An 18,929-nucleotide genomic window follows, 5' to 3' on the forward strand; every position below is an offset into this window, starting at 1 on the left:
CCATGCTCCCAGAGGTGCTGCACCCAAGCTCAACATCCTAGGACCCTCGCAGCTTCTATTCTCTGCAGGAGGGCTTGTAATCTCCTCTGGGCCCCCAAATATCTTGGAACTAAACAGCTAGCATTCTCACACAACTCCTACAAACATCGAATAAGGAAGGACTCACGTCCAGAACTCAAAGTTTAGATCACAATTTGCATCTTCACCGTTAAGACTGCATTTATGCTCTGGGCAGGCAGAATATCCCACTCACACTTCTCTGTGAGGTGATGAGGGTGATGGACCTGTGACTTCTTTTGTCCTGTTGAAGCCTGGTTCTATGAGTTTCCCCCTTTCTGCAACAAAGCCATCCTATGTGATGTGATAAGGTCTGTTGGAAGCCCTGGTACCTGAAAGCTTGTCACCCTAAATTTATCGCCTTCCTTGGATAAGAGGAAGGAACTCATCTTACACAGCAAGAGTCAAACAAAGTTTCACTCACAGATTTCTAAAAACAAACAAACAAAAAAACCCAAAATCAAAAATGATAACTGTAATGCATCTTTTCTCAGGAAGCTGCTGGAAAAGATATGTTACCAAAAATGAGGAAGTTAGTTTGAGAAAAAAAGACGTGAGATTCAGGAAACCAAGTCTCTATCTCAAAGAAGTGGAAAGACATCCCAGGATGATGTGAGTTAAGATGTAAAAATGACAGCCGTCCAGCTGACCAAAAGAGCAACTACCACAGATCAAAGCAGGCAGAAGGTTCTCAAAGAGCTAGTTGCAAGAAGATGAAATTGACAAAACATCAGACACCTCAGTCATATTAAGGGGAAATTCAGAAAAACATAGGAGTAGGGGAGGAAGAATGTATTAATGAAAATGTAGAAAGCCTAGTTTGTTTGTTTTTTTAAAAAAGGGCAATTATAAACTAGTGATAGAGGTGGAGAAGTTTTCAAGAAAGGCAGTATAATCAGAGTATACCATATGGCTCAACTTTGCATAGTGTTTTCAGACACAATATTATAATGAATACCGAGCTAATCAAATTGTGATAGAATGATATGAAGATACAGAAGTGTGCATCTGTGGGGTACTGGTGGTGAGCTCAAAAGTCCCACTGCTCTTGTGGGAAGTCAGAAGATAGAATCTAAATATGAAAAATCAAGGGCACCCATTGTAAGCACGTTACAGACAGAGAAGTAAATATCAAAAGCAGTTAAGAGATGTAAAAAGTCACTGCATCTTAAGAGTGAAAAATGAGGATGAACCAGGATGGTGGAAGGGAGATACTGTTTTTAATAAATCTATAAACTATTTGACCCTTAAAACCATGCATCTGTATACTTTTCAAACTAAAAATAGAAACCAAATTTAAGAATAGTATTATATAGCAAAGACAGTACTGTTATTATTGGAAAAATAGTAATTCGATGGATGGAAAAGGTAAGTGATGTTCCAAACAGATAGTAGAAGCAAAACTTAAATTATTGATTTCTTCATCTAATGCTTCAGTAGGAAAGCAATCACTCAAACAATTGCTACAAAACCAAAACAACGAGGTAAAAATTAAGGTAAAATCCTTCAAACATATTACTGCTTTAGAAAATGACTAATAGTAATCACAACCAAAACAGCATATTTTAATTCTGATTAAAAGGAATAATACTTTATGAAATTTAAAATTACCTAATTATGAGCAAGAACAGTTATTCGGGCAGTGATTACAAAAGGCCTACTGTGTAAAGGTCTGTGGTAAAGACTGCAGACTACGGTCTACTAGAAAGATACATACATAAACATCGCTTGGGAAGCTAAATAGATAAGAAGAGAGAACTGTTTCTTTGATTAAGGGAATCAAGAAACATTCTGTCTAGGAAGTGTGACTTAATCCAAGCTGAGATTTAGAAGTACTAAGATAGGTGGATGGGGGAGATGCTTCTTCCTCGGTGATGCATCACAGGGATAGAAAAAAAGAGCACACACAGGACTACAAGCAACTCAGTTTGGTTGAAATATACGGAAATATAACAGAAAAAGAACAAGAAATGAAAAAGGGTAGGCAAGTGCACGCGTGCTCACCGTGTGTGTATTTCGTGTGTGTGTGTGTGTGTGTGTGTGTGTGCTGAATGTCATGCTAGGAATTTGGATCTTATTCAGAAGGAAACAGAGTGTGTTAAAAGGGTGGGGTGAGGGCTGGGGTAGTAGTGGTCCATGGGAAGCAGACCCACTCCACTTAAGAGTAGCAGGTGCTGATACCAACAGAAGCCTGTGACTGTAAGAAAGGGAACGGGAAACGGTATTAATACCTCTGAGCTTAGCATTGGGTCAGTTTTCTGCTTGGTTTTAATAGCACTTTTACCAGACTGTCCCTTCAAATAAATCAGTTTTTGGTGGTTTCTGTGACAAATACCTGTGGATTTGTTTGATGCTCTCCTTCGAATTTCTGTCACCATCAGTCGTGAGACTTGTGTTGTGAACTGCAGCAGATCAGAAAATTTTTCTGTCATTGTATTTGGCGGAGCATTTCCAAAAACCTGTGGATGACAAAGACATTTTTAACACAGCCCTGTCAACTTTTTTCTTCTATTTTTAAAAGTGCTTTTAAAAGTGTGGTGTGACTTGAAAAATCAAGTTTAAAAAAAGTATATGCTTTCACAGTTATTTCAGATCTGAGTAAGGTTAAAATACAACTCTTTCAATAAATCACACCTAGCCACATTTCCTTACGCATGTAAAATAATTTCTGGAATGAATGAGTAAATAAATGAAATCTAAAAGCCAAAAATCACTTATCTATCAAATTTGAATTAATCTTACTAATAAACTTGAGAAAATATAATTTCTCTGAAGAAATCTAGATTAAGAAATTAGAGAAAAGTGGTAAATTCCTTTGATGGCAAAAAGAGAGACATATCAGAGAGTAAAAAGCAGGGACTTATCTAGTGCTAAGTCCTAGGCTAAAATAAAGAATTCACTAAACTTGTATATCAGACTTTCTAAATTCTAACCTCAATAATTCCCAAAACAAGATAGCCAAAAGATTCGAATAAAGAATATGAATGAGGTCATTAAATATACTTTAAAAAAAAACCTACAATAAATGTACTTAAGAATAAAGCAGGGCTTCCCTGGTGGCTCAGTGGATTAGAATCTGCCTGCCAATGCAGGAGACATGGGTTCAATCCCTGATCTGGGACAATCCCACATGCCTCTGAGCAAGTAAGCCCGCGCACCACAACTATTGAGCCTGTGCTCTGGAGCCTGGGAGTCAGAACTACTGAAGTCTAAGGCCCTTGAGTACATGTTCCACAACAAAAGAAGCCACTGCAATGAGAAGCCAACACACCCAACAACGAATAGCCCCTCTCACCACAACTAGAGAAAAGCTCACGCAGAACAAAGACTCAGCACAGCCAAAAATAAATAAAATTATTTTTTAAAAAAGAATAAATCACTCTTAAACTGGTAAGGTTCAGCAAAGACAATAAGAAAACAAAACCTGAACAGACTGTAATACGTAAAGAAAGAGTACTATAATAGTTATATAACTGGATGCGTCTGGAATATTATTTTTTAAAAATATCTTTATAGTTAAAAGGGAATTCTGTGTCTCCTAACACTATAATGATAGCTCTCTATTAAAAAATTAAACAATATTCTGTATTCTTATTTTCTCTTCAAATGTCACTAAAAGGGAGGAAATATATCTCACTCAGCATTGTATTCCTTGCTAAGCCAGCACCCTGCCTTTTAAAGGGATGTTCCCTAAATATGGTTGTTTACACGCTGCCTGCCCGTACAACCAAATTCTAGAAACCCTTTAGATAGCATGGAAGGACACAAATTATAAACAAAAGCTTCCCAGATGGCTCAGTGGTAAAGAATCCGCCTGTCAGTGCAGGAGACACAGGAGATGTGGCTTCAATCCCTGGGTCTGGAAGATCCCCTGGCGGAGAAAACGGCAACTCACTCCAATATTCTTGCCTGGGAAATCCCATGGACAAAGGAGTCTAGTGGGCTACAGTCCGTGCTGTCCCAAAGAGTTGGACATGTCTTACTGACTGAGCACAATAAACAAAAAGTAAGAAAAAAAAACAACAAAAAAAGGCAAATTTTAAAAAAAAAATCAAGGTTAGGCACATGGACTGGAAAAAGACCTCTATGTTTGCCACATTTTAGTCATGAAATTGGGATCAAATACACAGGAAAAAAAACCTAGTGAATTATATGGTCCACGAGGTCCTTGGGTAAGAAAAACACATACTTAAGAAAGTACTTCTGCTTTTCATACTATAAAAATTTTCTTCCAAGGATCCTAATAAAAGAATATAACTTATAATATCCTTGTAATAGAAATGTTTCTTACATTATTACAATAAATATCATGTTTCTTACAGTCACACTCAAATAGAGCAGGAAGTACCTAACAAACAATAATAAATCAATTCTACAGGGTGTACTTTTATGCAGGTAGTCTGTTTGTTAACTTGACACAAAATTTTAAATTATTTCAAAGAACAAATAAACTGTTCTCTTCAGGAACTCCTTAATAAATTGTTTTTCTGCTGGAATTCTGATAGTATGTGCTTATAGTAACTCTCTGATGCCTGTTAAATAAGACCCGTGTTCTTTAAAAAATTGGAGATAGATTAGAAATTGAGAAGCCTAACAACTCAATCCTGAAAAGCCATCCTACCTGCACCCAGAGATGAATATGTAACTGCCTACTAAAGATGTTTATAAAGTAACCGGCAATGCTTAAGCAAACTTAAGTTTCTGTCAAACTGATTTTAAGTAGATAACTATTCAAACTATTCAAAATAAATTGATGTATATTTTGCTCTTAAGAATTAATAAGCACTATTTTATTCCTAAGAGTAATTAACACAACTTCATAAAATAGTTCATTTCTGGGATAGTATAAGCAAATGATATTCAAGCAGTTTTCATGCTAAGTGAATAATACACTGTTAAAAAATGTAACTAACTTTTCATACAAATCCTGATATTTACCGCTGTATTTCCACAAGGAAAATTTTTTCTTTCAAAAGCTATCTTGCTTGAACTGACCAAAACAAAGTCAATATTATGCAGAAAGGACCATGTCATATTTCCTCATCTGAAAAGAAAAATGGTTGCTTCTTTGACATAAACAATCTTTAGTCTAGTGATCCTACACTACTGATTAATTCACTCTTTCATTTTTCACTCATAAATATTTACTGGTCTCCTATATATGACAGGCAATACTCAGAGCCATGAATATGAGGGTAAATAAAGACTTGTGAATATAAAGGTAAATAAGGCAAGTGCTCATGGAATCTATGTATTAGTACAGGAGATGAATGGTAAGTTATTTACAACTGAAAATTATGTTGGATAGTGATGTGTTATAAAGGAAGTAAACAGGACGCTTGAAAGGGAATGCCTGGAGTGAGACAAGGTTGTCATAAAAGCTCTCTGAGAAACAGATACAGAGAACAAACAAATGTATAAATACGAAGTGGGGAAATACGGTGGGATGACTTGGGAGATTGAGATTGACATATATATATTCAGCTCAGTTCAGTCACTCAGTCGTGTCCGACAGTATGTGACCCCATGGACCTCAACACGGCAGGCCTCCTTGTCCATCACCAACTCCCGGAGTTCACTCAAACTCATGTCCATTGAGTAGGTGATGCCATCCAACCATCTCACCCTCTGTCGTCCCCTTCTCCTCCCACCTTCAATCTTTCCCACCATAAGGGTCTTTTCAAATGAGTCAGTTCTTCGCATCAGGTGGCCAAAGGATTGGAGTTTCAGCTTCAGCATAAGTCCTTCCAATGAAAACCCAGGACTGGTCTCCTTTAGGATGGACAGGTTGCAGTCCAAGGGTCTCTCAAGAGTCTTCACGAACACCACAGTTCCAAAGCCATCAATTCGTTGGCATTCAGTTTTCTTTATAGTCCAACTCTCACATCCATACGTGACCACTGGAAAAACCATAACCTTGACTAGACGGACCTTTGTTGGCAAAGTAATGTCTCTGCTTTTTAATATGCTGTCTAGGTTGGTCATAGCTTTACTTCCCAGGAGTAAGCGTCTTTTAATTTCATGGCTGCAATCACCATCTGCAGTGATTTTGGAGCCCAAAAAATAAAGTCTGACACTGTTTCCCCTGTTTCCCCATCTATTTCCCATTAAGTAATGGGACCAGATGCCATGATCTTCGTTTTCTGAATGTTGAGCTTTATTTTTTGATAATACTGAAAGTGTCAGGTAGTAAAGAGATTTTTTTGGTGACTGACTTTAACAATCAAATCTTAAAATACTGGGTACATATTCACCACCTTCCACAAATAGTGGGAAACAGACAATGCTTCAATCATGCACCTGTGTGCCATAGAGAGGGAAGCTCACAGCTGGAATTCTCTTTATGCCCTCGAGGTCTCTGGTCAAAATTTTCCTGTTCTTAGTTCCCTCATCTATCAAAGCAGTGGAGAGCTGAGAGAGAGAACTGGTCGGCAGTACATCCGCCTCAGAGCGATGGTCCTATAGAACAGACATTCACACCCAGATGAAAACAACAATACGAGGAACAAAACTTCTGGCAAGTTTAAAAAAAATAACAATAAAGATCATAATATGAGCCTTTACAGTGTGCACAGCACTATTCAAATACTTGACAGATAATGTCATTCAAATCTCATTAAATCCTGCACATTAGTCCCCTTTTACAGATAAGGAGGGGAGACAGCAGGAGGTGGTAGCAAGAGAATTCAAAACTAGATCTGTCTGGTCCCAAGCTGTGCTCTTAGTCACTCAGAACTGTACTGTCTTAATTTAACTTCACAGGAACCCTAGCACTACAACTTTGCACAGTGTTCATCTTAAGAGGGAATTACCATGGCTTGACTTGGTTTTAGAAGGGTCATTTTTAACATCCATCTAAATAAACTTCAGAAAATTTCCTAGCTGCTTCTCAATTAAATATTTTTGGTATACTTGGGGAGAACAAATGAATGGTGTTTTCTAATGGAATGCAGAAAGCAGAGGCTCAGCGTGTATTTGTTCCTGAATGAAGCTATTCAATAAAGTTTTATTGTGCATGAGCGTGACTAGTCGTTTTCATCTCTTCAGGACCTCATGAATAGCCCATCGGGCTCCTCTGTCCATGGAATTCTCCAGGCAAGAATACAGAAGTGGGTAGCCAATTCCCTTCTCCAGGAGATCACCCAGAAATAGAACCTGGGTCTCCAGCAATGCAGGCAGAAAAGGTTAGTTGTGAAGGATAAGAAACAGACACTGGATTCAACTTAGATGTTTCTTGAATATAATTCAGAAGCAAATTAAAAAACAAGGGGAGTTTCTAAAAGAAGATCCAGGGAAAAGATTATAATACACACAATGAAGTCTGATAACACATACCAAAGTAATTAACAATGGTAGTTCATTTTTAGATGACTAAAAGGCTATTCATTTTTTAATAAGTTTAAACGAAATATTTTCTCTGTAAGCTTTTGTTCTTGGGACTAAAGGTTAATTATCTTTGAGAATGCTGATTAAATATTAGCCAGCTATTCTCAGACTTCACCATAATCCTTCAGTTTGAGAGAATCTGTGAGAGGGAGGAGGCCAGCAGTGTCTTTGCCGGACTGTGATGATGACTACAGGAGGCAGCTGTAGAACCCAGCATGAGTCCTGGCCCAGGAAAAGGACTCAACACATGCCACTTCTCAACTGTGTGTCTCTTAAAGGCCAAAATCACACACTGAAATAACACTAGGGGACACACTTTGGAAACGATTCTGCAGATAAATGTCCGTGCCTAACTGTAATATGGTTTATTTGCCATTTAGCATGAATCCAGCAAAGTCTCAAAAATCAACAAAACAGTTCATTTTTGGCCATCATGGTAGGAAGTCTGGAGCCTTACTGAGCTATTCATTCATCCAAGCTGTTTCTTACTAGTGGAGGGTGTTCATGTACAAATGGCCAAACATTATTTAAATAAACATGGTTATCAATTTCCAAATTTAACAGATATAATATCTAAGGACAATTTTAGTTTATAAATGATAAGCCATGAACTCAATAGAACATACAAATACAACTTATATGTATTTTTAAAATTGGTCACAATGGTACAATAACTTTCTATTTATATTTGGTACAAAGACTCTGAAAAAAAACTATGCCTATACACAAACATATAAATGAATTAGCTATACACCTGAAATTAACAGCACTGCAAATCATCTATCAGTTCAGTTCAGTTCAGTCGCTCAGTCGTGTCCTTCAATAAAAAAATAATTTATAAAAATGCTAAGTGGCATCTGGTCATGCAGGGTTACTACAGACCTTCAATTTGTAAAAAAAAATGCAATCAAGTGAAATACAATAAAAAGAAGGAAAAAAAAAGAGCTGAATGAACCGTTATGATATTTAAATCACTCACTGTATTAGAGCTTTAAGGCAGGGCATATATATATGCTTTTGACCTAATTTTTTTTAGTATTTATTTTTAATTTATTTGACCACAACAGGTCTTAGTTGTGGCACGTGAGATACAGTTCCTTGGCCAGAAACCGAACCTGTGCGCCCTACATTGGGAGTTCAGAGTCTTAGCCATTGGACCACCAGGGAAATCCCATACATATATGTCTGCTTTTAATTAACCAACTAAAAACTTCTGACTTGAAAGAATAGAGACTTTCTTTTTCTTGGCAGTGCAGAACCAAGAGAACTAAGACAAACAGTCTAAGCAATAAAGAATAACCACTAAAGAATCTCAATCTTTAAAAAAAAAAAAGTCAAGTTATTTAGATTATTCTAGTCTAAGACTCACTTAATTGACTGTGGAAGCTTAACTGATGAAATGCATGGGACACACATCCACGATATGACTTACAAATTTATGTTAACAGCTGAGAATAACAATTGTGCTAACCACTCATAACATTATCATCACCTTGTCAATGTTCTTAAGTCTGAGAGAAGGAAATGACCTCAGACTCCTTGGTAGCCAATAGTAAGTACCTTGTGACAATGATACAAAACAAAAACAAAAGCATTCAAAATAAAGCCAACTTCCCAGAACTGGCTGTAATAAAAATTAATGACTGCTACCTCAACAGGGTTTTAAAACAATAGCTTTTCTGTAATCAGTTCTCTCATTTTCAAAATGGCTACCTAAAATTTAAACCTTTCCCCACCTCTCCTTGTGTTCCTACTCTATCATCATCTCTTTCCATTACTCAGCCTTTATCTCGGAGAGCAAAAAAATGATCACGCTCTGTTCCTGTTTCATCCCACCCAATTTCAAGGGTGATATGTGAGTTAGATCTCTTACTGTACTCTGTCCCTCTACTCCTGCCCTTCTGCTTTATCAACCCAGCAAAAGCTCAGCCCCAATAGAGCAAACACAGCTATCTGTCTTCTCTGCTTCCACACACATGCTGCTTTTTAAGTGAACGAGAAAAATCACACGCCTGCATGGGTAAGATCCAGTACAAAGATACTATCTCCAACCTTCACTGGGCCCTAAGTCTTCTGTTGTCCCTTTTCAACTATCTTTCTCAATTCCTTTTCATTAATATTCCAAACTATCACAATTTCCTAAAGTCCCCTATCCGACCTACTGACTCCAAAGTTTTCACAGACATCGTCTATTGAAAACTATAGGAAACAGAGGTCATGGAGCAAAATCTTATTCAACTTTCCACCACCTTCACTACAAAGCTGTGTTCACACCCAACAAAACTATAGGCTTCCCTACAGCACACAGTGTCTCTCTTGTTCAAAGCTCACGTATACGTGCTCAGTCGCTGAGTCATGTCTGACTCTTTGTAGCCTGTAGCCCACCAGGTTCCTCTGTCCATGGGATTTCTCAGGGAAGAATACTGGAATGGGTTGCCATTTCCTCCTCCAGGGGATCTTCCCAACCCAGGGATCAAACCCGCATCTCCTGCATTGCAGGCGGATTCTTTTATCACTGTCAAGGCTCACTCACCCACCTGTAATTTGACTCTCTTCACTAAACTTTACTCTCTTAAACATTGGATCTCCTCCTATGCTTGTTTCTTCCCTTCTCTTTATGATCATGCCTGGATCTATCCCACTTTTAACAACACAGCAAAACACTAGAAATATACAAACACAAACTCCCTATTGCAGGAGTCACCTCCATCCATCTCTTCCACCCTCTTTTCTTTCACATTTCCACAAGCTGAAACCATACTGTCTCTTCTCATCTCCCATTCACTGCTCAACATACTGCTTTCTGATGCTGCCATTCTAGTAACTTTCCAACTGGCAAACCTCAAGCACATGTTTAGGTCTCCATCTTGCTGGTCTCTCTATTGCACAGAGATCAATGCTTTTTCTCACAACTATTATCTCTTGAGTTCCATAACCACCCTCTCTTGATTCTGTCTGCACTGCTACTGACCAGTTCCTGTCCTGTGTCCTTTAATGGGCCCCCCTTCTTTCATTAAACAATCATATTCTCCATGGTTCATCCTCACCTACTGCTCCTGGTATAGGGGGAGGCATGAGTAGTGTTTGTTCCCCTTCTAGGGTTCCAACGACCACATCTCTGAAGTGGTCCCCAAAGTAAGTATATAGCCACATCCCCTCACCCAAGCTTCTAACTGCCTACTGAATATCTCCACCTGGGAAGCTCACAGACAGTGTGGACTCAAGGCCCCAAACTGAGTCTATCACTTACACCTCTGTTTCTCAGCTCCTAGGAAAACATCCATCCAGTTTCTCAAATTAGAAACATAAGAGATAGCCTCACTTTGGCCCTTTCTTCTTCCTTATTCTATTGCTGAGAATACCTCATTGGCTCTGCACACCTCCAAGAAAAAGTATTAGCTCTTTCAGTTCAGTTCAGTCGCTCAGTCATGTCCGACTGTTTGTGACCCCATGAATCACAGCACACTAGGCCTCCCTGTCCATCACCAACTCCCGGAGTTCACTCAAACTCATGTCCGTTGAGTCGGTGATGCCATCCAGCCATCTCATCCTCTGTCGAACCCTTCTTCTCCTGCCCCCAATCCCTCCCAGCATCAGGGTCTTTTCCAATGAGTCAACTCTTTGCATGAGGCAGCTCTTAATATGCCATAAAACCTGTCATGATGTAGCTCCTATCAATCTTGATAGTCATTTTTTTTACCCCTCCTTGACATAAAATCAACTTCTTAGACCACTTACAGATGCTCGCACACATCAGCATGTTTGTGGAATTTACTTTGATTCAGGCTTGAATTTCCTACTCTAACTACCTTCTTGGTTAATTCAGCCCAGTTAGTTCCAATCTGGCTAATGCTTACCTTATAAGGATTCAAGAATCACATCACATTCTCAAAAGACATTTCCCTGCCCTGACTCCCCCATAGACTTTCAGGTAACTCTCCTTTCAGCAGTGCCATAAGACTCTTCTGTGTATCTAATACACATATTTCTTTGTTATTCCATTATCTGTTTATGTGTTCATCTCTTCTCCAACAGAATGACATGTCATGTTTATCTTCCTCATGATACTTCTGATTCACAAAGCTGGACTTTATCTTATCTCAGAACTCCAGTGTAGAGTACGGTGTATAGCACAACTTCTATTTATCTGACACATATTCTCGGAATGACTCAGTAACGCACAGTAACAAAATACACAAAGAGACAAGCAAACAAATAAATACAGAATATGTAGAGTCTGTCCCTCCTCTCTGCTGTCAAATTAGCCTTTAGTTTGGTATGAATAACACATAAACTGAATGTATTTCAGCATATATTCAATATGAAATCATTTCAGCATAAATAGTTTCCAATCTTTCCTTCATCTTGTAATGTCATAAAAACAATAACAGACACAAGAGTTCCCTAGGACAAACAATTGTTAAGTGTGTTAAGTATATTCTCTTACTTAATCCTCACACCAACCCCACAAGGTGGATATTCTTATTTACAGCTGAGAAACTGAAGGTGACAGCCCCTCGCAAGGCCAGGAGACACCTGAAAGTCTAAACCCCAGAGAGGAACAACCAAGAACACTGACAGCTACAAACTGGAGACTAAGTGAAAGTCTACCTACTGAGCATGAAACATCAGTCTTGTTCTTCAATTTAGCTTTAAGGAAACACCAGCAGGTATATACTCTGGAAAGAAATCAAATCAGTCACACCTAAAAGAAATCAACCTTGAATATTCATTGGAAGGACTGATGCTAAAGCTGAAGCTCCAATACTCTGGCCACTTGATGAGAAGAGCCCACCCTTTGGAAAAGACGCTGATGCTGGGAAATAGTGAAGGCAAAAGGAGAAGTGGGTGGCAAAGGATGAGATAGTTAGATAGCATCACTGACTCAATGCACATGAATTTGAGCGAACTCCAGGAGAGAGTAGAGGACAGAGGAAACTAAAGTGCTGCAGTCCATGCAGTCAAGAAAGAGTCGCACACAACTTAGGGACTGAATAAAAGCAAATACACGCTTCAGGCAGGAGACTGAAAAATATGCTTTCCTGGAATATCAACATATCCTAGGCTAACGGGTCTCCACATTTTATCCAGCCAGATCATCTTACCACTGGAAAAGCCTCACCACTGCACACATACTTTTCAATCAGTGTTTCAACACCTCATTCTTAAATATCAACGTATAGACAATTATCATCAGACATCTGAAGATTACTCCAATATGAAAGAAAGTAATACAAACAAAGAAAAACAGTAATTTGGAGCAAATAACAATGAAAGAGGCATGAGAAAATTTGAAAAAGCTTTAATATTTTCTGAGGTATAAGGAAATATTGCACAATTTCAAAAAACTGTTCAAGGAAATTAAAATATGATAGCACAAGGTTAATCCCAAAAAGTTAATACTTGATTGATAGAGTTGCAGAAAAGGAGGAACATATAAAACAAAGGGAAGAATATTAACAAAGAAAGATTTCAACATATTTTCCCAGAAATAAAAAGTATAAGCTTGCAAATTCACGTGAAGCCTCCATAAAATTTCAACATAATGAGAAAAATAATGTAGAAATTTCAAAATAATGAGAAAAATAATCTAGAAAATTTCACACTCTGACTAACAGACACAGAGAACAAACAATAAAGAGATCAGCGAGACTGTGAGGGGAGACAGTGAGTCATGGACACAGGAAAAAAGACAAGGGAGGGGAGAAAAAGGGGGCAGGGGAGGCCAAGAGAGGAACAGAGAGAAACAGGAGAGAGAGGTGGGAAGAGAGATGGAGAGACAGGCAGAGATGGGGAGAAAGAGACAGAGAGGGAAGCAGAGAAAGACATGAGGAGGACAAAGATCAAAGGCGAGTAAAAGAGAGATAGGGAAGAAAAAGAGACACGAAGAAAGGCAGAAACTGAGACAGTTACTTTACAAAGTCTGAGGAAAACAAGAATGGAAAATAGTGGTGGTTTGTTATAAGGTTCGTCTAGGACTAATATTTACACCAGGGTCAACAGAGGATAAACGCTGAATCTTCCTTAAATGAATGGTATACTCGTATGGGAAGAAAAAGGAGCAGGGTAGCCTGGATGAGTGAAAGCATGTGTGCATGGTTTGGAGGGATGCAGAGCTAACAACAAGCTAATTATTCTGTTTCTCAACAAGAAGTCAATTAAAACTGAATAATCAAGAAATAGCTGTAACAGTATGCTATGCAAAAGCTGAAAGAGCTAAAGGTGGCAGCAACAACTAGCAGTGGAGAGGACCCTAAAAGCCTGTGGAAGCACCTGACTTTTTAAACTATGTTCATATACATTTTTGATAAAAACTTAAATTATTCTAAAAGTCCCCACTAAGACTGCTGCATGTGATCAACTAGATAAAACACATTAAAACATTAGTTCTATTTGGACTAACTATCCTATCACAAGATCTCTTCTAGAAAATCCAAACAACAAAGTAAACTGTGATGACTCTTCAAAGTATCCAAAGCACTGCGGCAACTGCACCATTTGATGCCATAAACCATCACTTCAAAAGATAACAGAAATAACATAAGTGGTCATTTACAACCTCTCTCTCTCCCAAGGATCAACCATTAGAGGAACATTTTACAAAATGTTCACAATCTTCCTTTGATCTATTAGAAATACAAGGACTTCATTCTGACCAGATCTCACATCAAATCGCCTTACAGCAAACTGAAAGGAAAGAATGAACATCATCAAGCTTCTCAAAAATGAACTCATTCTATCATTTATTTCCCTACCTATGACTTACTGTCAACTCAAAGAACTGATGCCTTCAAATTGTGGTGCTGGAGGAGACTCTTGAGAGTCCCTTGGGCTGCAAGGAGATCAAACTAGTCAATCCTAAAGGAAATCTACCTTGAACATTCACTGGAAGGACTGGGGCTGAATCTGAAGTTCCAATACTTTGGCCACCTGATGAGAAGAGCCAACTCATTCGAAAAGACCTTGATGCTGGGAAAGATTGAAGGCAAGAAGAGAAGAGGGCAGCAGAGGATGAGATGGTTGGATAGGGTCACTGACTCAACAGACATGACTTTGAGCAACCTCAAGAGACAGTGGCGGACAGGGGAGCCTGGTGTGCAGCAGTCCATGGGGTTGCAAAGAGGTAGACATGACTTATTGTAATCTCAAGATTCCTGCAGTACCACCCCATCCTAAAGCCAGGTGCTTGGCAGCCTGGACTCACCCTGTTAAACACTGGCAGCATCATGTACAGCTTCTCTTCTTGTTCCTTCTGGGTCATGTGCCGAGGAGGGTGGCACAGCTCTGTGAAGAGCCGGCGGAGGTGCATCAGTCCTAGGGCGTTGTCTTGCGGGCTGCATTCCTCCTGCCTCGGCCGCCCCATGATCCTCTTCACCATGTTCATCTTGGCTGGGTGGTGATAAACTCTAATTCTGCAGGGAGATGTTCATACACAAATCGTCAAAATATCATCATCTTGACCAAGTCCAGCATGCATGGCAGAGCTTCTTAAAAAGTCAGGAAAACAAAAAAATTCTGTCTAAAATATTTTTCTACTTTTTAAACAGAAAAAAGAGAGGCAGAGCTAATTTTGATAAATCTCTCTAAATGACAAATTACAAATTGTGCCACTCAAATGTTCTTTAGGATCATAAATTTTATAATTAATATGTGGCTTAATAGTTGAGTATATGGAAAAAGATGAAAAGAACTTAAAATTCATCCACATCCTCCAAATTAACTGAAACAAACAAACAAATCCACAAAGCTTTCTAATCATTTAACATTTTTAATCATTTAACATTTTTGTAGATGAAGGATTACACTTGGGATACTCATTGAAGAGTTTACGTGGTAGTTTGAAACATGCAAATGAAATGAAATGATACCTCTAAATATATTATAAATCATAAGTGAAAACTGACATGTAACTTTAAACTGTTTCTTTAGACTATACCTTGAAACCCTTTGCCAGGTCAGGTTAATTCCTTTAACAGATTATGACAATCAATTAAAAAAAGAAATAGAATGTAATATTGCAAATTGATTATACTTCAATAAAAATATTTTTAATGAAATAGAATATACTGGAATACATGTAGAAAGAGCAATCATTATTTCATAAAATTTATTTTACGTAAGGGTGCATTCATGTGTATTGATTCACAATATAAAATGTATCCCTGGCTAGAGCTGCAGTTAAGAAATAAATAAACCAACGACTGGGTTAGAACACACACCAAAATCAATAACACTAAGCTTTCAGAAAGCATCATCAGCCCTTTCCAGCAACCATGAACTGCGCCAGCTCTTAGCTAACCTCAGACACAAAAAACAAGATTATCTTACAAAAGGAACCAGGAGGGCTGGGAGGACATTATGGACACCAAACTTGGGTAAAAGGCAATTTGCTTTTTAATTTGTAGAAAAGCAGGAATAACTTGAAAATTTGCAATTTTGCCATATAAGCCACTATGGCATTTCTTAAGAAAGGCAAAATCACTGCTTTATTTACCAAACATCTATTGATTTTTTTTAAGCCATAAGGAGAACTAGTAAACATGCTTGTCCTTGAGAATTTTGAGTGGATTCCACATTTGGCTGTGGGCAAATGTTTATGCAGCCTAGCTAACTACACCAGGAGGTCACCTGTGACTCATCACAGGTAAGGAGCAGGAAGACACTCTACTCAAGGCTGGTCTGTGCCAAGGGCCCTCTACTCAAGGAGCAATCAACACCACTAAGCTGTCCAGTCGCGGGGAAAGTGCTCAGACCAATGGCACAGGGTCGAGGAGGCCCTCTGAACTACAAAATGACAAGTGAAAGTCAGTCTGGTTCAAACTTGCTCGACATATTTCATTCTCAGAAAAATGTGTTAAGTTCTCCAAATGTAAATTATATTTCAACAAATACATTCCAATAGCCCACTATGTAAATGTTAGTTAGCTAACATTTCAGATTATGCATAGATCTGTTCTGTTTCTTTAACCTGTAGCTGCAGTTTATAATCTAAAGTGTGTGGATAGGATTTAGGGTATTCATGATCCTTTAACACTTCAAAAAACATTTTTAAGAGTCTCCAGCTTTCAAAGGCGTCTATGTCATTAAAAAGTCAAGCATCATTCCTTATTTATACAGCATTAAAGCACTTTCTGACCATTTCCTTTGGTCGTCATTCCAATTTAAGCAAGTGAACCAAGGAGGGGATTAATTCTGCTTGTAAGTGAGATTCCCCCCCACCTCCAAGACAAGAACAACTTGCTCAAAATGCACAATGAAAAAGAACTGAGTGAGAACCTAAGACTCTGACCTCCTGATTCAGCCCTTTCTGCTTACCGGTATTCATGTGACTATTTTAAATTACAGAATTTTGGCAACTCTGACTCTAGAATATTTATTTTGCACCAAGAGGCAACTAGGGTGTAAAAGAAATCTTTTTGACTTTTCTGAAGATACATTAATAAGTATCACTAAACACACAAATAATCACACAAAGACAGAAACTAGCTAGATGTAATCAAGCTATTGTACAACTGTTATTTAATCTCTGTCAGAGTCAGTCAGCTAAAGGGATTAACTGGTATTTCTTGATTACTCAGATAATCTCAGTTTGGGGGGAAAAAAATCAGATTCCTCTTTTCTCCTAATTTACCAAGAAACACTTAAGCCTATCATATTAGATTGCTGACTCATAGCTTTGTCTGTACTTCAATGTTTTGTAAGTTAAGGTATAATTCAGATACAGAACTATCTTGTTTAAAGTACTCTTCAGCAGTGAAAGAGCAGAGAAGAACTGGTACTTTTTGGTCAAATCTGTACCCACATGTCCATATAAGATAGTTAACTTCAGGTGAAAGATTCTTAATTCCCTTGAATCTTGGGTTTCTCTGACCTGTGAAATCTTTCCTCATAGGCTTTCTGAAATGCATACATAAAATAGCATCATTTCTATGAGGTGTCAAGCACACTATGTTCAACAATTTTTTAATTTCTTCCTTCAGCTTGATCATGAAACATTTAATTCCTTTTCATTTACATTTTAGTTATTTAAGGAAAACAACAAAAGGAAGTGAAACAATACAGGCCCTTATAGTACTGTTTTATTAGAGATGTACAAAACTATAAATAAAAAATAAAGGAAAAATTTATTTCTTAAATGCTCAAAAAGAGGTTCATAAAGCAATAAAGACAAGACAGGCAAAATGTAGTACTATTGAGAACAAATCATAAAAATGATTATTTGGGGGTTAGTTACTAGGGATTTTCAAAATATTTACAAAGATTATTGTGCATAAGAACTAGTTTTCTAATGCAAACTCTATTTAGTTTCACAAGAGAAAAGTGTGCTGCCAACAGAAGGTTATTTAAATAGCAATCAGATAATTACTGCATGAGCCCAGACAGTATTTTTTATTCTAATATCTTGTGTTAATGCTTGAAAATCTTTTGGAATTGCTTGAAGAACTGTTTAAATCCTTTAAACAGTTTATTATTTTTAAATTATGAAAGGGTAGAAAAAGTAAATAGCTTCAACTTGCAAAAATATATTTGACAAGTTACTAATGGCCTTTGAGTAGCTCAGCTAAAAACTGAAAAGTGTTTTTTCTGAGTAACTCTTTAATTTCACAAGAGAAGAAATAAATAGCTCACAGGACTTAGGGAAAATCTTAAAGTTTCATTCAGTTCAGTTCAGTCGCTCAGTCGTGTCCGACTCTTTGCGACTCCATGAATTGCAGCACGCCAGGCCTCCCTGTCCATCATCCAACTCCCAGAGTTCACCCAAACTCAAGAATTATAATTCCACAGGTTTTTTCCTAAACTTTCTGGAGAAAAAAAAAAAATTGTGTTTTTGCACTGTGAAGGCAAAACTTCCTACACTTTTGAAAAAAGAAGACAAAATTCTGACAGGCTCCCAACAAACTGTATATATAACCTGGTATTCTAAACCCATACATTGAAAAAGAATCATTAATATTGTCCTGAATTAGAATTTTAAAATTCTACCTACTGAAACACTGTTTTTGCCTTTCAAGAACAGCCATATCAGAGTTTAGGCCCAAGTATCAGACATGACAACATCAGCCATCTCATTTATATGGCAAAACACAATTACTTAAGACCAGTACCCAACATGAGCTTCCCTGGTGGCTCAGTGGTAAAAAATCTGTCTGCAACGCAGGAGACACAGGTTAGACCCTGAGTCAGGAAGAGCCCCTGCAAGCTCTCCAGTATTCTTGCCTGGGAAATCCCATGGATAGAGGAGTCTGGTGAGCGAAAGAGTAGACAACAATACTCACAGTACAAGATGATTTATTGCATTATATATTTAAAATTGTTTGTAACAAAAAATCAGAAATAGCCTAGACCTTTAGTAGATGAACAGGCAACTTCTGGTATATCTATATTATGGCATAGTTTAGTTCTCAAAAGTTAGGAGGAAAAAAGAACTTAAATTTTGAAAAAATCAGAGTTTCAACACCTAAATGTAAGGAGTTTAGAAGTCATCA

General features: G+C 37.8%; 1 protein-coding gene across 2 annotated transcripts in view; it reads right to left on the reverse strand.

The window, feature by feature from the left end:
• WDFY3 (WD repeat and FYVE domain containing 3) overlaps positions 1-18,929 on the reverse strand; it is a 250,563-nt gene that overhangs the window by 174,559 nt on the left and 57,075 nt on the right. For both annotated transcript variants that reach the window (XM_040237260.1, XM_040237261.1), the window contains exons 3-4: positions 14,648-14,849; positions 2,393-2,516 (exon numbers count right to left, since the gene is read on the reverse strand). In XM_040237260.1, the coding sequence (XP_040093194.1) occupies positions 2,393-2,516; positions 14,648-14,827 (304 nt within the window). In that variant the 5' untranslated portion in view covers positions 14,828-14,849. The remainder of the gene's footprint in view (positions 1-2,392; positions 2,517-14,647; positions 14,850-18,929) is intronic.

This window comes from Oryx dammah, unplaced genomic scaffold (assembly GCF_014754425.2).
Source record: "Oryx dammah isolate SB20612 unplaced genomic scaffold, SCBI_Odam_1.1 HiC_scaffold_3, whole genome shotgun sequence".
NCBI classification, from domain to species: Eukaryota; Metazoa; Chordata; class Mammalia; order Artiodactyla; family Bovidae; genus Oryx; species Oryx dammah.